Source organism: Pseudopipra pipra, chromosome 26 (assembly GCF_036250125.1).
Source record: "Pseudopipra pipra isolate bDixPip1 chromosome 26, bDixPip1.hap1, whole genome shotgun sequence".
NCBI classification, from domain to species: Eukaryota; Metazoa; Chordata; class Aves; order Passeriformes; family Pipridae; genus Pseudopipra; species Pseudopipra pipra.
The window spans coordinates 2,495,258-2,522,855 of NC_087574.1; the positions used below are offsets into that span (position 1 = coordinate 2,495,258).

The following is a 27,598-nucleotide window of genomic DNA, read 5'->3' on the forward strand; positions in this document are numbered from 1 at the left end:
AAGTGCTTAGTCACCGCTGCCCCGGCCCCGCCGGAGGCTCCGGGGGCAGCCCTCAGCAGCAACAGCTGCCGGCCGGGGGGCGCGCACCCCCCGGGGCTCCCCGGGGCTCCCCCGGGCCCCCCGGCGTCCCCCGGCACCGGCACCCGCCCGGCCCCGCCCGGCCCCGGGGGCGGGGGTGCTCCGGGGCGGGGCGGGGGAGCAGGTGGGTGCTGGGGGTGCTGGAAGTGGGGGTCCTTGGGGGGCTGGGATGGGGGTGATGGGGGTTCTGGAGGGCTGGGGTGGGGGTGATGGGGGTGGAGGAAGCTTTGGGGTAGTGGGACAGGGGGGTGATGGGGAGGTGGAGGGAGAGTCCTTGGCGGGGGGGTGGGATGGGGGGGTTTGGGGTGGGTGGAGATGGGGTCCTTGGGAGGCTGGGATGGGGTATGTTTGGGGAGGGTGGGGGTGAGGTCTTCGGGGGCTGGGGCAGGGAGTGATAAGAGAGGGGAAAAGGGGTCCTTGGGAAGCTGGGACAGGGGATAATGAGGAGATGTAGGTGGGGTCCTTGGGGTGCTGGATTAGGGAATGGGGGTGCTATGATGAGGAAATGAGCGTGGGGGCTTTGGGATGCTGGGACAGGGCGTGATGGGGACTGGAGGGAGGGTCCTTGGGGAGTGAGGGGTGCTTGGGGGGGTGGAGATGGGGTCCTTGGGGTGCTGGGACAGGGGGTGCTGGAGGTTTGGGGTTCTGGGACAGGAGTTTGTGCTGGGGGTGGGGGAAGTTGGCGGGAGTGCAGGTGAAGGGTACTGGGGGCACTGGAGAAAGGGGTGGTGAGGGAAGGGGTGCTGGGGGTGCCCGGGGCTGACGGGTGGGGATGATGGAGGAGGGTGGTGGAGGAGGGGGTGATGGAGGGCGCTGGATGCCGGGGGTGGCAGAGGAGGGATGCCGGGGTGCAGGGGGGTGGGTAGAGGGGGGCGTGTAGGTGGTGCTGAGGTGCAGGGGGTGGTGCGGGGGAGGAGGAGATGCAGAGGTGCAGAGGCAGAGGAGGGTGTGCCGGTGGGGGAAGGTGTTGGAGGGGGGATGTCTGTGGCTACAAGGGTGCAGAAGCAGAGGAAGAGGGTACTGAGGGGTGCGGGGTGCAGAGGAGGGGGTGCAGGAGTGCGGGTCGGCACAGGGGGGCAGAGAAGGGGGTGCTGGGGGGTGAAAATGAGGGGGGGAGCAGAAGCGTGGGGGCAGGGCAGGGGGGTTGGGAATGCCGGGGGGTGCTGGGGAGAGGTCAAGGTGTTCCTGGGGGTCCCGGGGTGCCGGGGAGGAGGTCAGGGTGTTCCCGGGGGTGCCGGGGGTATCGGGTGCCGTGGGTCGGGCGGGGCCCGCACCCGGCGCTGTCCACTCCCGGTGGTGCTGAAGGGGCGGGCGGGGCGGGCGGGAGGGGGGGCTGGCTGCTTGTTTGGGGCGAGCCTTGGCGTGGGGGACTCGGACCGGCACAAGACTGTGTGGGCACGAAGCGTCCTTGAGGAACATGGAGCATCCCGGGGGTCCTGAGAACTCTGGAGGGTCCAAGGGGTCCTGAGAGCTCTGAGGGGGTCCTGAGAATCCAAGAGGTCCCAGGGTTCTCTGGCCACAGAAATTCCCATGGGCCCTGTAGGGCACGGGAGTCCCGGTGGGTCCCCAGCTCTCTGTGGCACATCGAGGTCCCACAATGATGCTGCCCTGCTAGAGCAGATGTTCAGACCTAACCCCAAGCTCAGCTCTTCTCCTGCCCACACCTTCATGTCCCTCAGGGGTGAAGGCCAAAGGGACCAGCCCCCTTTCCCCCCTGAGAAATCCCCTCTGGACTACCCTCTTGTCCTGTGCCCACTGCTATGGACACTGTCCACTGAGGGGCTTTCTATTATTATTTTGTTATGCATGATTTTTCAGGCATGAAATTGGTCTAAGAGGATTATGGTCCATTATCATCAGCAGGAGTGTTTTGCTGGGATTTTCAATTAATATTCCAGTGCACCTCAGCAATGCCCACGGGGACCAGGCCATGCCCGTGGGGCTTTTGACCCTGCCTGGGTTCCTCCTGTCCCTGGGCCAGCAAAGCAAGTGGATGAGCAGAGGCAGGTGCCCTTTCAGGCCCATTTCAGAGCCTCACTGCTGCTTTTATCTCTGTCTCTCAGAGAAGTCAGCCTTCCCCAGCGGAGAAAAACTTGTTCTATTGTTGAAGAGGGTGAAAAACCCATTATCTCCCCCCATCCACTCTGCACACTGCCTCTGCCATGATTTACTGCGAGTCGTGGAGGATGTTTTGCTCTATATTACACAGATGCAGCTTAATAGCATGGGGGAGGGAGAGGGACACGGAGTCCAGACTCCTGCCTTCTCTGTTTTCTTGTTGATATACTGTGTGACTCAAGGGAGACAGCTCTGTGCCGCAATTTCCTCGCTAGAAAATAGGGACATTGGTCACTTGGCCCGGTGAAACCTCGCTGAGATTCCTGGATGCCCAGTTCTGCAGGGGAAAGCAAACTATTATTACTACGGCTAATATGATAATAATTATGATTATTAATCACCAGGCAGCCAGGATTTAAGGTTGGCCTCCTGCCCTTCTCTCATTCCATAAATCAGTCCGGGGATGTTCGTGGGCACGTCACGTGGACACGGATGTGTCTGACGGCAAGGGCACGTGAGGGCTCGCAGACTGGGGGGCTCTGGGCATGGGGCAGGGCACAGCCCCAGCCTCCCAGCCCCTCAGCTGACCCCAGGAAGGTTTGTCCTGCTCCGGGCCTGGCACTTTGATTCCCCCTTTTCTCTTGCCAGGGAGCCTCATCCCATCACGTGGCTGATGGAAGAGCCTCTCTTACCAACCCTCTTCCCCACACAGCCCTCGCAGATGGAGTTGAGTCATGTCATTCCCTTTCAGGCTATTATTCACTAAGCTCCAGGAGCCTCCTGGTGCACCCATGGCTCTTCCAGTCGCCCCCCCCCCCCGGCTCTCCCAGTTCCCTCAGTACATCCCTGCAGAGCCGGGTCATCCCCCTGACTGCTGGCCCATGCCCTGCCTCCCTGCCCTCTCCAGAGCACTTTATGCCCAGACTTCTTTCAATTCCCTGGGTTTTAAGCATATGCTTGCAGTTAATCCCGTGCTTACATTTTGTCCCAAATAGGAAAAATTGGGGTCTTCGGGCAAATTCTCCTGCTGTTCAAGGCAGCTGAAGGGCTCCCTCTAAGTCGACTGAGCAGTAATCCTGTCTCCCTGCCCTGTCTCCTCCTCCTCCCTCACTCAGTTCTTTCCTTGTCTCCTTCTCCTCCTCCTCCTCTTCCTCCTCCTCCTCCTCCTCTTCCTTCTTCTTGAGTGTTTTTGAGGTTTTGCTCCTTTCCCCTTCTTTTCTTCCTTCCCACACCCTGGGGAATCAGTGGGAAACCACCTAGTTTCCAAGGGCAAAGGAGGCCTGGGTGCTTCCCAAGGGTGTCCTCCCATTCCCTGCTCCTGCAGCACAAGTGTCTAAGGAACCAGCTGGGAGTGCAGGGAATAAGAATCTGTGCAGGAATTACCTACTCAGCAAGGGGCTGCCCTGGGCAGGCACAGGCACATCGGGAGAGGGGGCACAGCCGTGAAATGGGGTGTGGATTTGGGGTGGGAGGTGTGGGATGGAGGGGATGGGAGCCCACTGGAATCCCAGCACGGCAGCTGTCGTCTGGTGCTTGCCAGGAGAAATGTTTGCCAACTGAGAGACGACATTTCTCCACATTTCTGTAATTAGAGCCACACTGCAAACACAGCTGGGAGGGGAGAGACGGGACTCTCGTGGTCCCCAAAGCTGCTTCCAGCCACCAGGACTGTCCCCAGACACGCTCGGGTGTCCTGGTGCCTGGCACGGCTCATGCCCCTGCTTTGCCCTTCACTTTTGGAAGATGCTCCAGGGATGTGACAGGGGAGGGAGGAATTGGGGCTGTAAATTTATTTCGCAGGGGGAAGGATGGTCCTTTTCCTGGCTCCCTCCTCTGCCCCACCACTCCAAACCCTGACTTATTTTTCCAAGCTCTCAGCTCCACACCGTTTGTTTGCTAAGTATGAAACCAAAAAAACCCCACCCAAACAAACAAAGGTAAAATGTGCAGCCAAAATGAACCCTCAGCAGCTCGGGCCTTCCACCACACCAGCCCCGGGGGGGGCTGCAAACCTGGGAAGGACTCAGTGACATTAAACCAACTCACGGACGTTGTTTCCTGACGAAAGCCACTTCCCACTCTTGGAAGTGGCAGGAAAAACCACAGAGACTCTCCTCTGGGACGGGGCCCACTTGGTTCATAGCAGCCACCCTGGCATCCTGCCCGTCCTCGCTGCACAGCGGGGAAACTGAGGCACGGGGCCGGCTCGTGACTCACCTGCCAGGAGGATGGATGGGGCACACGGCTGCAGTAACTCACAGGGATGCTGCAGGGAAGAGCAGGGAAGGCCATGGGAGGGGATGCTGGCAGAGACTGCAGCAGGTCTGGAAAACCTCCTGGGCAAGGGGGAGAGGGACTGAGTGCCAAGGGCAGGGCCACTCGCTCCCAGCACTTTTGGTCTGGGACAATTCTCTCCCTGTCACCTGCAAGGCCTCGCTGGGACAGTGTCAGCTCAGGGGGGAGCCCCAGGGGTGGGGACAGTCCCCACCAGCGCTGGGACCTGGGCAGAGCCTGCTTTGGGGTCCTGCTGCTGAGGCACCCCAAGAAGTGGGATGGAGGGATGCTGCCCAGGCAGGGTGGGGGCTCTGTGGGGCTGGGGGGGGTCAGCCCAGCTCACACCCCCGGGTGTATCCCCTGGTGAGGGTGGGACCAGGAGCTGGGTGCTGGTGCAAAGTGTTCACAGGCATGGGTGAAAGTCCTCCATCCTCCATCCTCCATCCTCCATCCTCCATCAGGGATGGACATAGGAGGGATGGGGCTGTCATTTGGGCTGGATCTGGCCCTGTCCCCCTTGGTAGGGAATTCTAGCCAAGCCATGGGGCTGGGGGGAGTCTGAACTTGCTTAGAGGGGTCAATATGGGGCCTCCCACTTGCCCCTCACCCCCAAATTCACCTCTACCCCCCTCAGCCCTGCTCCAGCAGCGGGGAGGGAAGGATGGTGCCAGCCAGGGCTTGTGGGGGCTGAAGCCACGAGCTGCAGGGATGGGGCATCCCCAGACCCTACCACAGCTCACCCCCTCCCTCCCACGCTTCTGCTGTCCCCTGAGACGCCCCCAACGCCACCTCCCCCCTCTCCCCTGCCCGGGGTGGCCCCTGCTGATGGCCCCCAGCTGCTGCCAAGCTGTGGCTGCATATTTCCCGGCGCTCCTTGTCCCTGGGGAAGGGGAATGTGAGGAACGCGGCCCCACTCACCCTGTCTGCTCCTGCCCGGCCACCCGCCGGCTAAGAATAGACCTGGCTTGGCCAGGCCCTGCCAGCATCAAGGGGCCGAGGGGTGTGGGAACCCCCCCCCCAGCCACCTTCCTGTGGTGGATAATGAACCTAAACAAACGGAAAATGGGTTTGTGTGGTGCCCAAAGGGTGCCTCAGCTGGTGAAGGGAACCCAGAATGTTTCTCGTTTTGAATTCATGTGATCTTAAAGCAAATCTCCTCTCTGGGAGCTTCATGTACAGGCAGGGGGTGCAGAGCAGCCCCCCCCAGCCCGAGTACCCACTGCTTCCTGAGCTCCCCTCCAGGAGTTCTGCGAATCGAGGGGGAATCTCTTCCTTTTTTCTGCTTTTACGTTTCTTCTCTTCTCCTCAGGGAGTGATTTCGCTGAGCCTCCTAATTTCAGCAGCAAGCATGATGCAGGAGCCAGAAGGCAGCAAAATCTCTCCAGATGTTATCGCAGCGGGGAAGGGAAATCATCCTCGGTTTAAAGGTATCTTGTAAAACACTGCTGCCGGCTTGACAGAGCCCTCAGGGCATCAGCCAGCCCTCACTGCCCTCAAAAGCATCACCCAGACCCCCCACCCAGCCCAGCAGCTCCAGCTGAGCTCAAGGTGGGACCTTCAGGCTCCCCTTGGGCTGGACTTTGTGTCCAGCCCCATCTCCTGGGCGGACTTTGGACCCGTGTTGGAGGTAATCTGGTGTCCAACCCCATCCCATCTGCTGTGTGGACCTTGGACCCGCATTGAGGGTTGGCTGGTGTCCAATCCCACCTGCTGCACGGACCTTGGACCTCTGCTGAAGGTAACCTGGTGTCTGCCTCTGTCTTCTGCAAGGATGGTGGGCCTGGGTTGTGTGTCAGGGGCTCACAGCTCAGGGCACCCATCACTTATCCCTGCAGCTGCATCCAGTGTCCCCTGCAGGACACACCCGGCTCCTGGGTGGATTCTCTGATGTGTAACGAGGGCCGAGCCTGCGTTGCAGTCCCTGAGTGACAATGTTCAGTGTGCCTCTTTTCTATTTTTTTCCCCAATCCTCTCCTCCAGAAAGCAATTTTCATGAAACTTGCAGGATCTTGATGATCTCAGAGACCTCTTTTCTTCCACTAACGGGGCAGAAAGGAGCCAGGGAGCTCCAAATTACCGGGGAGGAGCTGAGCTGGATGGAGCACACCTGCACCAGCCCTGCTTTCCCAGGCTCAAAATACACTTGGCTCCAAACCCAGCTCTCACCGTGCCAGGTCTCTGCTCTGTGAGCATCGCCCTGGTGGGAAGGGGGGAGAGGGGGGAGCCTGGTGTGCCGGGATATAAAGCAGACACTCCAGGACGTGGTTGTGGGAAGGACACGGGGTGAGTGTCGATGCTGGGGCTGCTGCTCCCCGGCCCTGCTCGGGGTGTCACCTCCCCGTGGGCACCTGAGCTCGCAGGAGGACGGAAAGCAAACAAACACCGGAGCGTGGGCGGGCAGACACCTGCCTCCTGCTCCTCTGCCAGGCGACGGGAGCCGCTCCCAGGCCTCCCTTTCCCGGCGTGAGGCATGACCGAGGGCAGAGGCCATGGGATGGGAGGGGGGCGGGTGGATCATCCCAGATCCCCTCATTTCCCCTGCTGCTCCGGGCTGCAGCGGATCGCGGCTCTTTAAGGCTGCAATAATCCCCGGCCTGGGATTAGTTTTGCACCTAATCACCGCAGAACAAATACGAAGTTTTATTTACAGAAGCAGAAGAAAGTCGGGCCGGGGCGGGGGGGAGCTGCAGGGGGGGCCTCGAGCGCGGCTGATCCCAAGATAATCGGGAGCTGGAGGGCGGGAGGCGATCGCTGACCTTGGACCCCCCTCCCGGGCTCTTACGTAAATGAGTGTCATCGAGTGCTGGAGTCACAGCAGTCCTGAGCTCCAGCCCTGTCCCAGCTCGGGCTCGGTGACCCCCCAACCCTTCAACAGCTCATGCCTGGACTTTGGGGATTTCTGGCCCTGATCCAGCCCCTTCCTTAGGCACATGCTTCACAGGGAACCCACGAGCTGTCAGCTGTGATGGGAGCCAGGATTCCGGGGGGGGGTGGAGATGCTGCAAGGGGATGCTGAGTTTTCACGCTGGGGATGGGGGAAGCTGGGTGCTGCAAGTGTGTTGCCCCAAAGCTGGGCTGGTCCCCAGGGATTTGTGTTTGCACTGGGTTGGGGTGGCAGCTGGAGAGCCCTGTCCTGCTGAGATCCCAGCCCACCTGCAAGAAGGAGCTGAGCTGCTGCTCGGAGGGTGCCAAGACATGGGTTTATTTTTCATCCATGCAAACGAACAGCCTGGCAGAGGCAAACCAGGGGGAAGAACGTGCTCTGTCCCTCCCCAAACTGTCCTCTGTGACTCGAGTCTCTGTGGCTTTGCCCACAGGTCAGAGTTGGCTGGTGGGTGACCAGGCAGGGCCAGCTCCAGCCCTGGGCACAGGGGCAGCTCGTGACGGCTCCGTGCCTGCCGGCGCCGGAATTTCTCTTTCCCCCGATGCAGACATTGTCAAATAAATAGCTCTTCTCTGCTTTGGCTCTTGCATAGTGGAAAGAAATGTCTGACCTGATAGGAGAGAGGAGTCCTGGGCTGTGGAAACCCATGGCTTTGTTGGCAAGTGTGCCCATGGCATGACTGCCAGCCTGGCCAAGTGCCCGTGCTTGCACCCTGTCCGTGCTGCCCCGCTGGTGGCTGCCTCATTTCAGTTCCATTTCTGAGCTGGATTTGAAGGCCTTTCTCCTGGATGAGAAGAACTTGACGCTGAAGAAGATGGTGGTGATCAGGAAGACGAGCGCCAGGGCGAGCAGGACCCAGGCGCCTACCGAGGCTTGGCTTTTGGTCAGGGACATTCCCAGGAAATCAGTTTTGCTGGAGCCATCTGGGGCCAAAGTGGCTGGAAAAGGGAGAAATGAGAGACACGGTGGGTGTGGTGGCTTTGGGCTCACCAGCTCTCCCTTGCTGGTGTCTTGGATGCCCTTTAGACTCAGCACCAGGAGAAATCAAGGAGAAGCATCCAAACGCCCTGTGGGTTTTGGGGTGGCCAGGGGTCACCAAGACAGGTCCATCTCATCCTGGCCCTGGTGAGGGCTGAGCTCTTCCCTGTCATGGACCTGCTGTGCTTGGCTGAGCCCTGCATACCTGAGTCAGGAGTCCAGCTGTACTCGGGCCAGCCCAGGACCTCCCCGTTCTTCTCATTCTCCTTCTCCAGCCATGTCATGAGCGGCTCGAAGTAGCTCATCAGGGCCTCTGCTGACATGTTGGGCTGCCCCGTGATGAGCTGCATGGCCTCAGGCCATGGCTTGCTGAAACCCAGCTTCAGGGCATCCCTGTGGCAGGAGAAATGAGCTCCAGTGGGTTCCCCATCACAATCTTGGCTGCCAGCCCTTCCCTTTCCCTTGGGGCTCTTGGTATCAGCAGCCCTGGGTACAGTCTGTACCCTCAGGACCACAGGGCTGCCAGCCCAAGGCAGAGGGAAGGAGGTTAACTTGTGGGTAAAGGGGGGATTGCATGGATTAAAACCCTCCAGCGAATCCAGCCTGATGCAGAGCAGATCCTGGGTGAAAGGGTTAATTTTGCAGGTGCTTTTCTGGAAGCAAGGGGGTTGTTTTCCCCAAGGAACTGGGGGCTGGGAGGAGGAGGAGGAGGAGGGAGGGAGCCTTCCACCTGCCAGGGGCCCAGCTACCATCTAGTGGCTGCTTTTGCAATCACAGCCCCTAGGCCCAGCCCAAGGTGCCCCTGCCCCAGGCACCCCCTGCCCCAGGTACCCCCTCCCCACACCCCAGGGGCTGGAGCATCCCATGCTTGGGCAGGGGTGGGAGGGATGACCAGGGGCTGCGTTGCCTCCTGTCTTTCTGGGCTGGGTTGGAGGTGTTTGGGGACAGAAATACCTTGGCTCTGCCCTGCCCACACACGTACCCCAGGATCTTCCCAGCCTCCGTGGACTGGTAGATGTCACAGGTGTGCAGGGCACCCGTGTGCCCAGCTGCCGTACAGAGAGCCTGGTGGAACTGGAACTGGATCACGAAGCTGACAAAGTACCTGGTGGAGAGGGATGAGGAGATGGGAACAGACCCTGCTGCTGGCTGTGCAAGAGAGGATGTGCCCTCCCCTCATTCTCTTGTTGCGCCTTCCCAGTCTGGAGGAGCATCCCTGGCTTTGGAGCTGCACCTCCATCAACTCAGCCCAGCCTGCTGGGCCATTTCTCCCGTAATGTGTGTCTTAGGATTGCCTGGGTGGATGAGCCTGTCTTCCTCAGATAGGGAGAAATACCCCCAGATCCAACCTTCTCCTCGGAAGCTCTGTCAGAATCCCTGGAGCTGCCCAGGCTTCTGTGTCCAGGTGGTGTCCCTCGAGCCCCAGCCCTGCTTGCTCACCTGATGTAGGGGACGTTGGCAGGGATGTGAAACTTTGCCCCAGGGTCAAAGTCATCTTCAGACCTCGGTGCTGGTGGGCACAAGCCCTGGTACTTCGTCCTGGGCCAGAGAGGGAGAGTTAGCCCAGCATGGGGAGAAAAGGGTGAAGTAAAATGGGAGGGGACACCATGGGGACAGTGTGAGGGGTTGTGAATCCCATCGTGTCCCATTGCAGCCAACTGCACCACAGGGAGAAAACACCCAGTGGGATGAAGGCCAAGGCCTTGCCTCAGAGACAGGTCTGAATTCAGCCATACCTGAGGTTCCACCACTCCTTGTTGTACTCGTCATCCTTGATCCGCCCGTCAAACACCTTCCAGCGCCACTGGTCCATGAGGTACCCGAAGGGCAGGAAGGCGATTTTGTCCAGGGCGATGCTCATCAGGTAGTTAATGTCACTCTCTGCCCAGGGCATGGAGGTGTGAGCAAGGCAGTGCTGCACCCATCCCTCCACCCTGGATGGGTCATTCTGCCCCAGAGCAGGGTGGCCCCAACAGGTCCTGTCCTCTCCATGCACACAAGGCCACCACGTGTGTCCCTGACCCCTTCCACCCTGCCCAGCCCCTCCTGGCCCTCTGCATTTCCAGCTGTTCCCATCAGCACTCCCACATTTGCTGTGTGGTGCCCCCCTCCCAGCTCACCTTGGTCTTCCTTGACTTCATCCAGCAGATTGATGCTGTGCAGGTGTTTGGGGGTGGAGACGGACAAGGCCATGACATCCCCGACGGCCTCGTGGAAGCCGGGATTGGCTCCATCCCGGAAGGAGACGGGCTGGTCCTTGTACTGCAGGAAGTACTGGACGTGGCCCATCTCGTGGTGCACCGTGATCAGGTCGTCCATGTTCACCACCGTGCACTGCTTGATCCTGCACCAGGACATGGGGGTTGGGGGAGAAGGGAGGGCAGTGCTGCTGGGAAAATCTCTGGGAACCATCACCTTTGGCCTCCCTTCCCATGTGCCCCCACCCCACACGTGATGCCAGGCTGGGCTGGTCCTGCTCCATGGGGTTGGTGTCTCTCTTCCCCTGCATCTCCTGCTGACCCTGCCCCTTCCCTGTCCCTGTTCATTGGGTTTTCCATTCTCCAGGGCAGGGCAGGGAAGGCACTGATTGCCCTCTGTCCACCACAGGGCCACCTGCCAGCAGTGCCAGCACTTTGGGTACCAGTGGCAGTGCCATAGTGGGGGTGCCACAGCCCCAGTGCAAGAGACGCTGTGGTGGCATCAGCCCACGTGCCCTTGTTCTACAAAGGTGCCGCTTTCTGCCCCAGCACCACACGAGGTGTGGCCACCACCTGCCCCCCACGGGCACCTGAAGTCCTTGCGGTTGTAGAAGTCCCAGGCCGAGGCGTGGCACACCACCTCCCGCCCGTCCGACGGCTTCTCGATCATGGACTTGTTCCAGAACTCCTCGGGCATGGGGATGAGGCCCAGGGAGGTAAAGAAACGGTCTGACTCCTCAAACATCCTCTTGGCTGTCCAGCCCTGGGGAGAGAGCAGGAGCTGGTGAGGGGCAATGGGGGATGCTGGGGTGCCAGGGGCTGTGGGAAGGATGGGAAGCCAGGGATAGCCTTGTTGTTCTGGGCAGAGGGATCCTTGGGGATCAGCTGGAGCTGGATCCAGCCATTGGCATATCCGGGTGGGGAGAGAATAGAGATGAGGTGTGGATTTTTTTGGCAACATCAGATCATTTGGCAACAGCTGAAGGGTGCTGAGGGGCTTCCCCAGAGCAGCTTGGAAAAGCACTGACCTGTTCTTTCATGGCTGGGGTGGCATCCACCTTGGTGGCATTCGGGAAAGGCATCACCAGGTCGAAAATGTTGGACCATGACTGAGCCCACATGTTGCCTGGGAAGGACAGGAGGATGAGAGGAGGAAGGCAGGGAGAGGAGAGCAAAAGAAACCAGTTACTCCCTTCTCCTGCACAGGTGGACCACCCTGCCTGGTCCCTGCCCTGTCAGGATCCCTGCCCTGCCTGCACATCCATGCAGCTGAGCATGCTGCCCTTCCCTGGGTCCTCTGCAGACCCATTTCATGGGACCTTGGCCCTTCAGCCAGAGCTGAACAGGCACCAGCCTCAGCTCTTGGCAAGATTCAGAGGCACCCATCCCTGGTGGGACACACAGCCCAGCCTCACCTAGCAGATGAGCAGGGATGGGCCCCCTGAGATTTATGTGCTCTGCCCCGTACTTCTTGTAGAGGGCCCGGCGTACGTAGGCGTGCAGGTTGAGGTACAGGGGCTGCAGCTGCTGGTACAGCCTCTCCAGATCTTCCTCGAAGGTAGGTGTCTCATACAGGGATCTCCAGTAGGCCCCATTGTCTGTGTAACCTGTGGCAGGGCAAGAGCAGCAGCTGTCAGACACTGCCCTTCTTGGGCATGAGTCTTGTCTTGCTGCTCAGGCACCCCAGGTCCCTCCATGTCTACGAGACAGTGGAGCTCATGGGAGTTAGTGGGACCTCCACACCTTTAGGATTATGACCCCCAGTTGGATGAAGAGCCCAATCCTCTGCTCACAGGGGGTTAGGACCACGGTGGGCTCTAAGGGAGCAGGGCACTGACCATTGAGCACGGCTGCCTTGTTGCTCAGTTCCACGTATCGCTTGTAGTCGTTCCTCATCTTCTTCCCAGAAGCATCCCGCCAGCCCTTCCAGGCAAAGAGGAGCTCGTCATAGTCCCGGGAGGTGGCCATGATGTCTGTGAGGTCTGAAGAGAGAGCAATGAAGCCAAAGTGATGCTCTTGGCTAGGCTGAGCTGGCACAATGGTGCTAGAGCCAACGTGCTGCTCAGGGGCCATCACCCGAGAGAAGGTGGAAGGACCCTTCACGACCTCTCTTCATGCCCTCATTAAAAAATCTCTCCTTTCTGGGCCTGTGCAGGTGCCTCCCAGGACACCCTGTCAGATCTTACCAGGATCCAGTGGGAGACAGGTTTTGTCATCCCTGCAGACCTTGGCCAGGCTGTACGTGGTCTCCATATCTGAGAGGAGGGTGTTATACTGCAAAGGAAATCAGGTCATGTAAACAGGGTATCCTTGCTCCTGACATTGGACAATATCACAGCCCACTGAGGTGTTCTCAGATGTTCTCCTCTGGTCCCTTCCAAGGCCAAGTGTGACCCCAAATGGAGGCAACAAGGGGGCCTGGGGCCAACAAGCAATGTGCCATTGTCACCCAAACATCCAGGCCCCACTGCAGCCTGGGAAGGGCAACCTTTGAGTGGGAAAACCTGGAGATGAGGCTCTTGGCTGTGCGTAGAAGGTACCAAGCTATCACCTTTATCAAGGGCAGGGGGTGACTGCCCAATGGAACCTCCTAAATTTTGGAGGGAGCCTGTGTCTCTGCGCAAGTTAGTGGCAAGGGACACCCCATCCTGCTCTGCCCCCTTGCTGCTCACCTCCATCAGCTCATCCTCAGGCAGGGCTGCCCTCTCAATGACGCTCAGCTTCTTGAGGATGCGGGTGACACTTTCGTCCTGGAAGTCGGAGGTGTCGAACTGCCTGGCCCTCATGCCATAATCCAGGGTGTGCTTGGACATGGCCAAGTTCTTCTCCAGCTGTGAGGACAGAAGAGGAATCACTTTGAGATCCCTGAGACACAGGCCATCACTAGAAACACCACCCGGCACCCCACGACTGACACCCTCCCCACGGCTGCCTTTGTGGGCACCTCATGGAACGATGAGGGTTTTCATGGAAAAGGGTGAGAATGTCACCCCTGGGCAAGGGGCAGAGGCTGCCCTGGGTTTCAGAGCTCCTCTGAAAGGTGCCCTGGGCTCCAGCTGCCTGCCCTGGCTGTTGGCTCTCCCTGCACAGCCCCGGGGTTGTTGCCATACCATGACCTCCCTGTTGTGGTCGGTGATGTTGGTGTTGTAGGCCCAGGATGCCTCGGTGTAGGCGTTCCACACCACCTCAGCTGTGCTGTTGTACTCGGCCAGGAACTCTTTGGCTTGTGCTTCATCTGTTATTTTGTCTAGAGGAGGAGATAGAGGGGGGGAAGGTCAGGAGAAGCCTTCTCTTTGCAGGAGCACTACCCCATGGAGAAGCCATGGTTGAGCTTTTCCCAGAACTGCAGGTCCGATGCCACAACTTGAGAGCAGCCCATGCCAAGAAGTGGTGGCAGATGGGCACTGCTGGGGTGATCCACTGGACAGAGGATGGGACAACAGGACAAGCTGCATGCCCTAGACCCTCCCACATGAGCAGAGAGGATGCAGCTCAGATGCTGTCACACCATGACTGACGGCATCACCACAGTGGCAGGACCACAGCCTCAGATAATGGTACATCAGTGGCTTCCTCAGAAGCAACACCCTGTGGGACTCCACTGGAGCTGGTTATTTCTCTTTCCTGCCATGGGAACCACCCCACCCACTGCAGAGCCCCCTGTCAGCATTGAGGATTAGTGGTGTCCCTTGGGGACATCTTCCTGCCCCTCCCCAGACCCGGATGGAGCTGCAGCCTTACCAATGCCTTCAGGATAGCCTTCAGGGATGGGAGGACGCCACTCAAACTCAGGCCAGCCCAGCACCTCGTTGGTCTTGTTGTTCTGCTCCTGAAGCCACGTGGTGACAGGGCTGAAGTACTCCAGGAGGGGCCCAGCATCCATCTTATCCGTGCCAGTGAAGTTGAACAGGACTTCCTGCCACGACTTGGAAGACCCAGCTTTCAACACTTCCCTGCAGAGCAGTGGGACAGCAAGAGCCAACATGAGGCCAGGGAATGGATGGCAGAGGAGCAGTGATGGTATCTCAGCATCACAAGGGTTGAAGATGCTATTCCTGAGTGGGACATGAAACTGGCTCTGAAGCCACCACCTGTCCTGCATGTGGGGACTGAGGACTCCCCATCACAAACATTTCACACCCAGGGAGTCATCAGGAACCGAAGGTGCTTTAGTGACCTCTTGTCTGGTTGGGAGCTCGTGGCGGGGACAAGAGCAATACTCTGGTGAGGACCACTCACCCCACCATCAGTGGGGGTGTTTCCATGTATTTCCATCCATTCATCCATCTCCAAAGCTATTTCTCCAGCCACCTCCACAGCCACTATTCCTTCCTTCCTTTCTCCTTTCCTTCCTTCACACACCATCTGCTTCCATGCACACATCTGCCCATAGTGCCTGTCCCAACTCTCCTCTGTCCTCACCTGAGCTTGTCTCCAGCCTCTCTGGACCTGTAGATGTCACAGGTGTGCAGGGGGCCGCTGTGTCCAGCTGCCTCGCACAGCGCCTTGTGGAACTGGAACTGGAGGATGAAGCTCACAAAGTACCTGCCAAGGAAGCCCAGGAAGGTCAGAACTGGGGACAAAGGGAAGCAGACAAGTCCCAGAGCCCAATGCCACCATTTGTGGTCCCAATCGCTGGGTGATCTCCGCGTCTTGAGCCGGAGCAGCACATCCCATTCCCTGCCCACAGGGCTGAGCCCCCACCCACTGCGCCCCAAAACTCAGCCCCCTTGCCAACACTTCCTTTACCTGATGTAAGGGGTGTTCCCAGGGATGTGGTACTTTGCTCCAGGGTCGAAGTTGCTCTCATTCCTCGTGACAGGGGCACAGATACCCTGGTATTTGGTTCTGCAGACAACAGAGAACAGCATCATGAGCACGGAAATAATAAGGGATCAGAAGAATCAAGGCAGGGAATGGGAAAGGATGGCACAGTGCTGAAGAAATCTGGCCAGTCAGAGTGTGATTCCATTTATTTCTGTCCATCCATGCACTTGTCTACCCATCCATCCCACCCACCCATCTATCCATTGTTCTCCAGCCATCTCCACGGCTACTTTTTCCTTTTTTTCCTTCCTTTCCTCTTTCCTGCCTGCCTTCCTTGCACACCCCAGGCTTCCACACCCCCACCCACCCTCGGTGAGTGTCCTGTACCTCAGGTACCACCAGTCGGAGTTGTAGCGGCTCGGGGGCGTGCGGCCACTGAACACATTCCAGCGCCACTGGTCGATGAGGTAGCCAAAGGGTAGGAAGGCAATCTTCTCCAGGGCCATCTTCAGCAGGTAGTTGATGTTGCTCTCTGTGAAAAACAGAGCCTGAACCAGGTTGGGAAGGAGTCTGGATAGACAACTCTATGGTCACCAGGTGGGCAGACCTGGGTGAGAAATGGGGATGTCATTTCGACATATAACATTGCTCCTGAGAAGGCTGTGTAGGACACAGGTGGTTTCTGTAGATACAGCTCCTACCAGGGGCAACACGTGCCTTTTACCGAGTGGGGACAATGAGAGTGACAAGTGTGGTGTCCCCTTGCCTTTAGCCCAGCTCTCAGAGTGAGGTCTTTGGTGAGTTTAAATCTTCAGACCTTCGCCCCGGGGCCTCAGGGTGAGGGGGTTTTGGGGGAATGATCTGCAGGGCTGTCACACCACTGCAAAAACTCCAGAGGTTTAGACCCAGAATTGGAGTCAACTCTACAACAGTCACAGAATCACAGAATATGCTGAGTTGGAAGGGACCCATAGGGATAATTGAGTCAAACCCTTAGCTCTGCATAGGACCATCCCCAAGAGTCACATCGTGTGCAACCACCACATCACGGGGAGCACAGGGGTGGTGACATCTGCTCTTCCCCTTGAGAAAACCTGCCGAAGGAAGGTCAGAGAAGGACCTGATGGAGACCCAGCTGAAGCTGTGGGGCCAGAGAGGGGTTGGCAGCACTGCCCTGAGGGTCCACTGGCTGCCACCACTATGGTGGCCAGCCTGCCAAGGGCTGGCTGGCCCGGCAGTGATGGCTCGAGGCAGGGACCATCTGCTCCGTGCTGTTTATGCAGAGTTGGCCCAACACTCTTGGCTGCTGGGATGTCTTTCTCATCATAAAACGTATTTAATGACGCGGCAGGAGGATCCCGGTGCCGTCCCTCCTCCGCCAAGCGGAGCCTGGGGCAGGTCTGGGAGAGCTCAGGTTCCTCTGCCGCCGTCTGCTCCGACGTGGCGGCTGAGAGATGTCGGGAGGGGGGACAGGCTCCTGCCAAGGCAGGCAGTGCCCTGCAGGGATAAGTCCTGCTCTGCCTCACTGGCTGGCAGGAGGACATGTCACCCCCTGACTGTCCTCGTGACTGTGCAGGGAAGTGCTCGGTGCCACCTCCGCAGAGCTGCACCGGGAGCTCCCGGGGTGGATGTTTCTTGGCGAGGGAGGGAGGGAAGGAGGGAGGGAGGAATGCTGGAAAGGTCAAAGCCAATCAAGCACAAAGATGTTGTTTGCAGGTTTGGGGACTGCGATGGAGAAAGGAACAGCACAGACGAGCTCTGGAGGGCATTTCCCCTGCCCTCAGGGGTGAAGAGGATGGAGCAAAGAAGGGTTTTCTACAAAGACCCATGGAGACAGGAAGGGGTTGGGCATAGACCCATGGAGGAAAAATAGGTCCTAGAAGGACCTATGGAGTTAAGAAGGGGTTGAGCAAGGACCCATGGAGACAAAATAAGTCCTGCAAGGAGCCATGGAGTTAAGAAGGGGTTGTGCTTAGATCCATGGAGACAAAAAAGTCCTACATGGACCCACGGAGGCAAAATAGGTCCTGCAAGGACCTATGGAGACAAGAAGGGGTTGTGCCTACTCTGGGCTGTGTTGCCAGACCGCAGCCCACCCTGGCATCTCCCAAACCCTTCCTAGTGCCGCAGGCAGTGCCTGAGCCCTCCAGGCCACCCAGCTCCCCGGGGTGGCTGCTGTACCTTCATCCTCAGTGGCATTGCTGAGGAGACCGATTGTGTGGAGGTGGCTTGGGGTGGAGACAGACAGGGACAGGACATCCCCGATGGCCTCGTGGAAGCCAGGGTTGGCCCCGCTGCGGAAGGAGACGGGCTGGTCCTTGTACTGCAGGTAGTACTGGATGTGGCCCATCTCGTGGTGCACCGTGAACAGCTGCTCCATGGTCACCGACGTGCACTGCTTGATCCTGGGGGTGAAAACAGCACTGCCTGAGCTGGGGGAGGGACCACGGCTGTCTGTGCACACTCTCCACGGGAAGGACCCTCCACAGTCCCGGAGCAGGTGTCAGTACCCCATGGATTAAGGGACAGACCCAGTGGAGGGGAAGGCAGGACAGTGTGGTCACCCAAGACCTTGCCTCAGAAGGTGCCAGACTGGGCTGCAGGGCCAGGCTGCGGGTCCCCAAAAAGGTGACCACTGAGGGGGATGGAGGAGGGTCTTAATCCACAGCCCTGTGTCCCTGGTGCCCCCTCAGACCTGAAGTCCTTGCGGTTGTAGAAGTCCCAGGCCGAGGCGTGACACACCACCTCCCGCCCGTCTGTCGGCTTCTCCAGCATGGACCTGTTCCAGAACTCCTCGGGCATCTCCAGCAGCCCCAAGGAGGTGAAGAACTCCTCTGAGACCCGGAACATGTGGGTGGCATTCCAGCCCTGGTGGGCAGCAGGCAACAGGTTATGGCCGAGGAAGGGGCTGCCCATGTGCAGGGCATTGCCCCTGGTGCTCTCCCAGCACCACAGGGATGAAGGGGATCATTCCAAGGGACCAAGGTCCAGCCCCTCTCCCCGTGGTGGGGAGTCCCAGCCCCAGAATTGGTATGGACCTCCTAAGAAGCACTGAGCAATGGTGCTGGTGCCCGGCAGGGACAGGAGAAGGGAGCAGGGCTGATGCCTCAGGGGTACTCAGAGCTGTGGGATGGTGTGGACACAGTCCTCAGCCCTGGGACTGGCACCGATCCCACTGCACTGCCCTTCCTCTTTGCCCACCCACTGCCTCTTTGGTCATTGCCAAAGTGAGGTCATTTCTTTGTCCCTTCCCCTCTGGACACGGTTTTTCTGCTGTCCTCCATGCAGGTAAACCACTCCCATGGGGTCAATGTCATGGGCCAGCCTTGGGCAACACCCCCATTTTTTTGCCCCTGGTGCCCCCAGTGAGTCCCTCAGCCCATCACCTGCTGCACCATGGCACTCGTGACATCAAGGTTGGGCTTCTCAGGGTAGGGGACCATCAGGTCATAGATGTTGTTCCACTGCTGAGCCCACATGTTCCCTGAGAAGAGAAAACAGCTGGAGCAGAGCTGGTGGTAGGTCAGAAGAGAAACACGGTGACAACCGGGACCTCTCTGTCCCATTAGGGCCTTGTGTGCTCCCCTGACCCCACCAGCACCCCTGGGCACAGGCTGGGGGGGTCTCATCTCTTACCCAGGAGGTGAGCAGGGATGGGACCCCTCAGGTTGACATATTTGGGGCCGTAGTAGTCATAGAGCTTCCTCCGGACGAAGGCGTGCAGGTTGAGGTAGAGCGGCTCCAGCTGGTTGTAGATACTCTCCAGGTCATCCTCAAAGGTGTCTGAGTCGTACCAGGAGCGCCAGTAGCTGCCTGTGTCCTCAAATCCTGTCAGGGAGACAGGGATGACCTCTGGCTCCAGCCCCATCCATCCACCCACCCCCAAAAGCTGGGACCAAGGATCATCAGTAGGATTTTTGCTCCTTCCCCGAAGTACTGGCACTGGGGAAAATTAGAAGTTGGATGTCTGGCTGCATGTGGGGTGGGGAGAGAGAGCAGCAGGGCATTGTCCAGCACCAATTCCCACCCCTGACCCCTGACCACCCCCTGCATCCCCCCCTGGGTTCGTACCATCTGCCAAATAGGCCTCGTTGCTCAGCTGCACGAACTCCTCGTACTTGGGGCGCAGCGGGTTCCCCGCGGCGTTGTGCCACCCCTCCCAGGCATAGAGCAGCTTCTTGTAGCTGCGGGACATGGCCATGATGTCCGAGAGGTCTGGGACAGAGGAGACGAGTAGGACATGAGAGAGGGACAGGAGGAGGGGGAACATCCCACAGTAGCGCTGCAGAGATGCCACCACCGGACCCATCCTCACCCTGGGGCAATCCCGATGAACGTGGGTGGGATCTGCCAATCCCAACCCGCTGAGGATGTGGGGACCATGCCATGGCCATGGGGTGCTCAGCACCCCGCAGGATCGGGGGGACAGGGACCGTACCTGGCTCCAGATCCCAGCAGGTGCCGTTGGGCAGGCACACCTTGGCCGTGGAGTAGATCTTGTCCATGTCGCTCAGGATGGTGTTGTACTGTGGGAAAGGAAAAGATGTTGGGGCTGGAAGAGGACAGGAATGACCCTTCAGGAGGGACCTACAGGCTGTGTGTGTCCGGAGGGATGTGGGGAAGGATCGCTGTGTTTACACAGCACGTTTTTGGTGAGATAAGTGTGTTATCACCCCGGGGTTTTGCACCCATGGCAGGGTGGGAGCAGGGAGGCTCTCTGGGACAGACAATCCCTGCACAGTGGTGTTCTGGAGAGGGGCTGTTTATAAAGATGTTTGTCAGCGGGGCCACGGCACAGCCTGTTTATCTAAACGGGTTAAAAAAAATACGAGAAGAAAAGCAGGAGGAGGAGGGGGATTTTTTTTTCTGTGAACTTCAACAACAGCAAACAATAGCAACGGGAGGTTTCCTGGAACATGCCCGGGAAACCCATTCCCAGGGAAGGAAATTCCTCTGCTCTGTCTCTCTCCTTGCTCCCATCCCTCTGCTCCGGCTGGGTGGAGGGGATGGGGATGGGGCAGTGGTGGCTGTGGGACGGAGCTGCCCAGGGATGGGCGAGACATGACTGATGTGCAGGGAGGAGACATGATGCTCTCTGTTATTTGGGAGAAGGCAGGGATGGGTTTCCTGGAAGGAACCGGCGCCAGCAGTTCTCCGGAAAGGATTGTATCCCCGGGCTTTGCCGGGGTTTCGGTGGGAATGGCTGTCAGGGAGCTGCGGGTCGGGACGGAGGGGACGGTCCCCGCACTCATGCAGAGGTGAGTGTCTGCCAGCCTCAGCCTGGGCAATATTTTCATGCATGGAAATCAAAATTCAGGCAAACTGCCCTGAAAGCTCAGGACCGTGATGGGGAAGGCTCAGGATGTCCTGATGTCCCCGGCACAGAACTGTGTCACCAGGGCATTCCTTGTCTCACGGGTGGCTCAGGAGCCGGGTGGCTGCAGCAGCCCTTTTTTTCAGGGGGCTGCATCCCTAAGGAGCCCCGAGGGGTCAGGAGAGCTGACCGTGGCCGTGGGCACAGCCTGGCTTGTCTCCAGGTGACGCCCAAGATTCTCTGTGTAAGCAGGAAATCTCCAGTTCCCGCTGGAATAGCTCCAGGATGAGGTTAGGGCTGGCACCCCACATCCCTTGGAGACAGCACCTCATCTCTCCCCTCCATTACTGCCTTCCCTGTGCAGGGGGCAGTGACACCCTCCAAAATACAGCAGGTCAGCAGCAGAGTCTGCATGCTCGGAAAAAGTCCCCCTAAGGGGTTTCACAGCACCCAGCAGTGCCCAGGGCTTTGCTGGCACCTCCCCTACCTGCTCTCTCTTGTCCAGGGGCAGGTTGGAGGGTCCCAGGGTCTGGATGGAGCCGATGATCTTCCTCAGCTGTGGGTCCGTGAAGTTGCTCCAGATGTTGCCATAGAGCTCCTTGGCTCTCTTCCCCCACAGCTCCGTGAAGTTCTGCTCCTCCAGCGACGCCTGGACCTGCACAGAGAGAGGAGACGTGGGGGCTCAGGACCAGCCCTGGGACATGCCACCAGCCAGACCATGGTTTGGGGAGGGGGTTCAGAGCCACAAGGGTCTGTGGGAGTCAGAGGTGACGGGATGTGAGGTGGCAGGCAGGGCTGTCCCCAGTCCGTGGCATCCACAGATGGAGACATCACTTCCAGCCCACACAGCAGTGTCTGCAGCACCCACTCGCCTGCAGCACTCCTGATGAACACCCACTAACGTGGCCTTTGAGGATCTTTGGGAGGCAGCTCCGGGGTCTTGTGGCCCAGATGGGGTGGGAATGCTGGGATTGGGTGTCCAGGCCACGCGGGCAGGGTGTCCAGGTGCTCCAAGGCTGGCTCTGGCAGCTGCCAGACCCTGGTTTCAGAAGGAGCTCTGAGATGCCCTATTTGCTTTTCTCCCTCCTTTCTGTGTCTGTACATTTCTATTTCTATCCATTTCTCTCTTGGGTGTCTGCACCCTGTGCCCTATAAGTGCCTTATCTGGGTTTCCCCTTGCAGAGGGGCACCCATTGGTTCCGAGCCCTCAGTTTTGGGTTCCTCTGTCACCCATCTGCCAGCCCCAACCTCTCTTCCCAGGCCCGTGGGGCGTCAGGGAGCTGCCTGAGCCATGGGGGGTTATTTAGGCAGCTGGAGCTGTGGCCACGATTTTGGGACAGGGTGTATTGCAGGCGGTCACATCCCAGCCCGGCCACTGTCAGCTGCATTTTTGGGAAACCGAGCTTTTGAGAGTGTCCCGGCCCAGGCCATGCACAGGGTGGAGTGAGACCGTGCAGAGCTCCTGGTTGGTGTCCATGTGCCAGCCCGGTGTGATTTATGGAGCTCATTAGCTGTGACTCGTGGCATTTTTAGCCCAGCTCCAACACGCCTGGTTTGTTTTATTTTAATCTCCGCATTCCCTCAGTTGGCAGTGGGGAGGGAAGGGAGTCGTGGAGCAGCAGGGTTGGAGCTGCCCGGGGCAGACACACCCACGCAGTCCTAGTACAGGGTGGTGGGAATGTCAAAAGTGCCAGGTGCCCTGGCAGCCCAGCAGCAGGCTCCCACCCTTCCCTTGGACACCCCAGTGCCCACAGCATCACTCCAGGTACCAACCGGCCCCAATCCCTTGACATGCCAGGGTGTGCCAGCCCCACGGACACCCTGCTCTTGCATTATCCCACTGAACAGGGGACATCTTCACCCCTCCCCAGACCCTGCACGGAGCTGGGGGAGCAGGAGGAAGCAGAGTCCAGCTGTGTTTTGTCTTCTCCTTGAACAGGCGCCTGTGTTTGGTCAAGTGAATCGTGCCCTAAACTCTCCTGACAGCTCCGGTGGAGCGAGCTGAGCCCAGCGGCGCTGCCCGAGACCCCCTCGCCGTGCCCGTGCCCACCAGCCCTGGCTCCTTGCCTCCACATCTGGGATCTGTCTCTTGGGGGGGTGCACCTGTGCGTGGCTCAGAGGCCCCTGGACATCAGCAGCCCCCAAATCTCCCACCCTGGTCTCTCCCTGCTCCTGGTAAAGGCTCTGGATGCAGCCCAGGAAACTGGGACTGCCCTGCCCTGGACACCTGGAGAAGTTCTGCGCCCACGAGCAGCTCACAAACCCCAAATACCATCATCAACCTCTCGCCCAGAGCCCCAGCTTGCAGGAGATGGTTCATCTATCTGTCCAGAATCCCTCTGTCCATCCCTGCCCCTGCCTTCAGCCTCCTGCCCCCCATGTCACTTTGTCCCAGGGCCACCCTTCATGGCAGGTCCTGGAGCTGCCCATGCCATGTTGGCCTGACTCAGTCCCTCTTATGTTACAGCCCAAGGCTTCCCCAGATCCCCCAAATTCAGCTTTTTGGGTCCTGCTGTTCAGCTGTTAATCCTTTAGCAGTCAGTGCCTCCCCATCCCACCACACACCTCCAGGTTGCCCCATCATGGTCTCATCTCAGGAGTTTGGATCCCCACTTCTACCTGGGCTGGCTTAGGAGCCTTGACATCCCAGGGAGCTCCTGGACATGATCCTCACATGTTTAATAGCACAGAAAAGGGTGAAAGCCAGTCTGGAAATACCTTTTGAGAAAAGCCCATGCAAGGTGCTCTCTTGGCCCTGACCTTGGACTCAGCACGGCTGGGATGCTCCTGCTCTGCCCCAAGGTCCCTGACCCCGCCACACCTGGAGTCTGGGCTGGCTGCCTGCCCAGACATCACGTCAGCTCCCCAAAAAAAAGGCTGAAGGGGAACTTGGGCCCTCTCGGGTGTCCTGCCAAGTTGGCAGAGGCCAGACCCAGCAGGGATCTTTCCCCCTGCACAGGAAGACGTGTTTCCTTCCTGCACAGGGCACACTGTGCTCCCACCCCCACAGATCTGGGGGGTTCAGGGCTGTGTGGTAGCCCTTGGGTGACATTGGGGTCCCTGAACACACCTTGGTTGTGTATGGGCTGCACCTATAGCTATAGGGGTGGCAGGTTATTCCTGAGCTACATGTGGTGACATGTCCATGACCCTGTGCCAGGGCCACCAGCAGCTCCCTGGGCACAGCAAGATCCAGGGAAACCTCCACAGCCTGCCTGGGCACTGCCATCCCCTGGCCTGGGTTGTGCTGCAGCTCACCCAAGTGAGAGTAACCCCTGGGTTTCTCCAGCTCCCTGACCCACTAAATCCAGCCCAAACACACACAGACCCCCGGGAAAAGAAGCACATGCCTGTGGGATGCACATACAGTTGGTCCCCACGGGGACTCTGCCTGCACGTAGCTGGGCTGATGTCTAATTCCCAGCAGCCTGGAGTGCTTTCCCAAAGCTGGCTTCGTCCCCGTGGACAGGGGACACATGCACAAGGGATGGCAGCCTCAGTCACGATGCCACCCAGTTGCCTGTGCACTTTGAGTCTGCCCCAAACTAAAACCCCCAGCACTGGGACGTGGTGACAGAAGGCAGGGATGGGGACAGGGACACTTGACACCTGACCCTGGTCTGGGAAGTCGGGGGAGGAAAGTGGAAGGTGCTGGGAGTAAGGAATCATCTCTAAAAATAACCTGGACTCTGTTTTGGGATCAGAGCTGTCACTCTGGGGCACGGCCTCTCCAAGAACCAATCTGGGGCAAACCCCTGCGATTCCCTGGTTTGCCATCCCGACGTGCTGAGACAGGAGCCCCGCAGGGAGGAAGGGAAGCGCCCCAAGTGCCTCCACCCTGCCCCAGCCCCCCCAGCCCCCGGCGCCGGGGCCACCCCCGTGGTGACATCGCCCCCCGTCCCGCCACCCACCTGCAGAGCAGCGTTTTCCGCCGTCAGGTTGGTGTTGTAATTCCAGCTGGCCGAGACGCTCTCGAAGAGGACGAGCTCGGCCGTGCTGTTGTAGTCACTGGCGAAGAGGGCGGCCCCCTCCTCGGTGCCGGGATGCTGGGGGGGCTCGAACTGGGCCCGAAGGGCACCTGCCAGGCTGAGCCCGAGCAGCAGCCCCAGCGCTGGGGGCATCGCGGCGGGAGCGCTGCGCGGAGGGGGGGCCCCGTTCGGTGCCTTCCGAGACAGCTTTGCCTCCGCTGCCGGCTGCTTATAAGCCAGCAGCCTTCGCGCAAACCCTGCCCACCGAGCCTGCCTCCCCTCGCAGATAAGACCGGAGCGTTCCGCTTTCCCTTCGGCGGCTCCAAGGCTTGCGGGGAAGGAGCGGGGAGCGAGCGCTGCCTCGGGGTGCAAAGTCCCTTTGGCTCCTGGCCCTGCCGGGAGGGCAGGGGAAGGGGCTGGGACGGGAGGGAGGGAAGGAGATGGAGGAGAATCAAGAGGAGAATCAAGGGAAAGGCAGAAAAAAGAGAAAGGAGGAAGGCTGGGGTGCACGGGGTGGGTGAGAGGCACCTCCATCCCTTCAGGGTGCCGGTCCCCTCCCGGCTCGGCGCGGGGGGATCCAGCTCAACTGGTCCATGGGGCTTGGCAGGACACCTCACTCCACACAGGCATCACACGGGGGATGCCCCTTGGCAGCACCTTGGCCACCCACCACAGGGCACAAGGGCAAGGGAAGGAGGGAAAACACTCCTGTGGGACACAGCCAAGGTCCATCTCATGCTGCTTCCTGCCAAAGTGACCCCCTTCCCGGCATAGCCTCGTTTTTCCGAGATATTGAGTGTTTCTCCTGGCTGTGAGGGAAATCACATCACATCACACCAAGTGTTATGGACTTGGAGGAATCAGGCTGATGACAAACAAGTAACAAAAAGTTCCTTCAAAATGAAAACCAGATCCATGTCAGTGGGCTTGACAGTTCCTTTCTATTTTTTTGTTTTGTTTTCTATTTAATCCACTAAATCCCTTTTCCCCAGGGCCCAGCCTCAGCCCTGGGAACTGTGCCTGGGCTGAGCTTAGGCCCTGGGTTGGCTGAGCCCATCACTCCTTGTTGGGACAACCACCCCATAAGGACACAGCAGACACCTGCCATGGAGCTTCTTTTAGGGGGAGAGAGGGAAACCCCTTGACTTTTGACCCTACCGGGGGCTGTGAAGCAGCTGAGCACCACCATGGCCCTTGGGGTGAGTCCAGGGGGTGGGTCCACAGGGACAACGTGGCCCCTCAACAAGAGGCAAGTCCTCCTGCCAGGACTGGGAACCCTACAGGGTGTGCAGGGCCATTTTAAAAAAGAAGGGACTTAGGAGACTGCAACTCTGACATCTATTAAACCTCCTGCCAAAAATCACAACTTCCCACCCTGCCCTACCACCCACCACCTGCACAGGCCGACCTGGACACCCAAAAATCTTTCATCCCCCTGATCCCAATCCCATAGGGGAGTGCCAACAGCACTGGCACCACCTGTGAGCCTGGACACCATGAAGCTGGGGGCAAAGCCAGCATCTACCTGTATCCCCCCCTTGACAGCCCCTTTCCCCACCAGTCACAGCTCTGTGGAAAGTCCAGTTTACTGGGAAGCTGGAGAAAAAGGGTTGGTTTGGCTCCAATTTGGCTGGAGCCCAAGTGCCGATGAATGGAGATTTCCTGCGCCCCTCCAGCCTCCGTTTCCAGCTGCTCCAGGGAGGGGTTTTCCCAGCTCTGGGTTGTTGTGGTGGAGCCTCCGGCACCAGTGGGGGTTTTGGGAGAGCAGTGAGGCTGAAACAGTCTGTGCAGTGTCACTGGTATCCGGGAATCCCAGCCAGGGAGGGCTTTTCCAAGGTGGATGTGTCCAGTGGATGATTCCTCAGGGGAAGGGCAGCTCTCTGTCACTTCACACATGAGCATCTCCCAGGGCTGGTGCAAAAGGTGTTGCTGCTGCTGCTGCTGCTGCTGCTGCTGCTGCGGGACTTTGTGCTGGGGAAGAGGTTCCTCTTCAACGGCTGCGTCTTCAAGGGTGCCCACGGCTCTGTGTCATCCATGCTATAAAACTCCAGCTGGGATCAGGCAGAAAAATATCCCACATGAAGGAGAGTGCTGGCAGGTGATGTGACTGTTGGCCCAGAAAGGCAGAGCTGGCAGATGCCCGTTGGTGCCTCCGTGCTGCTCCAAATCCATGCTGGGGCACAAGGATGGGCTCAGAGACCCCCGTGGGCACCCTGCAGAGCAGGAGGATCTATCCCTGCTCTCCTCACCCCTCTCAGGGGTGCTGGGATGGGTCATGGACACCCATCTGCTCCCAGCACGCAGGGTACCCAGGGCTGCCAGCACCACGGACCAGAGGGACAGGAATACCGAGGGATGTGAGAAATGCGTTGCCACGGAGACGGATGCTGAACCGCTTGGGGGGACGCGGGCTCGGGCGACGCCGGGCGAGACGTGGCATCCCCAGCGACTGCCCTGGCCCAGGAGGAGGCTTCCCATCATTTTTCATTGCCATCATCCCCGTGTGGAGACTTTGTCCTCCCCCTGCCCGGGTGCGTGTGCGTGGACACGTGTGCGATGGCCGGACTGTCGCCGCGGTGCCTCACGCGAGGAGGAACACGACTTACTCCCGGCATTTCGGATCAGCTCCTTGGCTTGCCAGACCTGCAAAACCTCCCTGCCCACAGTGCTGGAAGGGGCTCTCACTGGTGCAACCCAGAATCCCCAAAATAAGGAAATACAGAGTTTTGACAGCAAGTGTTTCTTAGGGGAGATGCAAGGTATTGTCCATAGGGGTGGTGTGATGGGAGAGGGTGAGCAGCGGTGGTGGAGCAAAGGAGCAGAGATTTGGGGATGGTCCAGGTGCTGGCTGGGAAGATTTTGTGATTTATCTGGGTATATCCCAGCCCTAAGACCTCTGCCTGGGGATGCTCAAGATCATTTTTCCCTTTTGTTATAAACCACATTTTTGGCTTCCCCATCCCAAGGGTGCTTCAAAACTTCTAATTGAGGAACCAAGGAGCTTCTGGAGGGGAGAGAAAGGATTCCCCTCTGGTGAGAAAGGATTCCTTCCTGATTTAAACCTAAAAAGAGCTTTTTT

General features: G+C 58.9%; 1 protein-coding gene and 1 long non-coding RNA gene across 2 annotated transcripts; one reads left to right on the forward strand and one right to left on the reverse strand.

The window, feature by feature from the left end:
* The first annotated feature begins 18 nt into the window (after positions 1-18).
* On the forward strand, positions 19-7,881 carry LOC135403100 (uncharacterized). The gene is made up of 2 exons (XR_010425308.1): positions 19-202; positions 5,720-7,881. It is a non-coding gene; the product is annotated as an uncharacterized LOC135403100 (long non-coding RNA).
* Positions 7,592-26,967, reverse strand: ACE (angiotensin I converting enzyme). The gene is made up of 25 exons (XM_064636768.1): positions 24,463-26,967; positions 21,039-21,206; positions 19,676-19,763; positions 19,309-19,452; positions 18,874-19,065; positions 18,624-18,721; positions 17,933-18,105; positions 17,419-17,642; positions 15,625-15,769; positions 15,220-15,318; positions 14,893-15,015; positions 14,212-14,423; positions 13,581-13,717; positions 13,143-13,301; positions 12,657-12,744; positions 12,309-12,452; positions 11,886-12,077; positions 11,499-11,596; positions 11,061-11,233; positions 10,393-10,616; positions 10,009-10,153; positions 9,713-9,811; positions 9,255-9,377; positions 8,478-8,665; positions 7,592-8,232 (listed from the first exon to the last, which is right to left on the reverse strand). Exons 1-25 carry the CDS (start codon positions 25,051-25,053, stop codon positions 8,036-8,038), a joined length of 4,224 nt encoding a protein of 1,407 aa, XP_064492838.1. The 5' UTR covers positions 25,054-26,967; the 3' UTR covers positions 7,592-8,035.
* Between the last annotated feature and the right edge of the window lie 631 nt (positions 26,968-27,598).

Coding starts and splice junctions, on each gene's coding strand:
- ACE (XM_064636768.1), bottom strand. CDS start 25,053: ATGGAGGTGCCTCTCACCCACCCCGTGCACCCCAGCCTTCCTCCTTTC. Junction 17,643..17,932: donor TACAACCGCAAGGACTTCAG/GTCTGAGGGGGC, acceptor TTTCACCCCCAG/GATCAAGCAGTGCACGTCGG. Junction 11,597..11,885: donor CATCCCTGCTCATCTGCTAG/GTGAGGCTGGGC, acceptor TGTCCTTCCCAG/GCAACATGTGGGCTCAGTCA.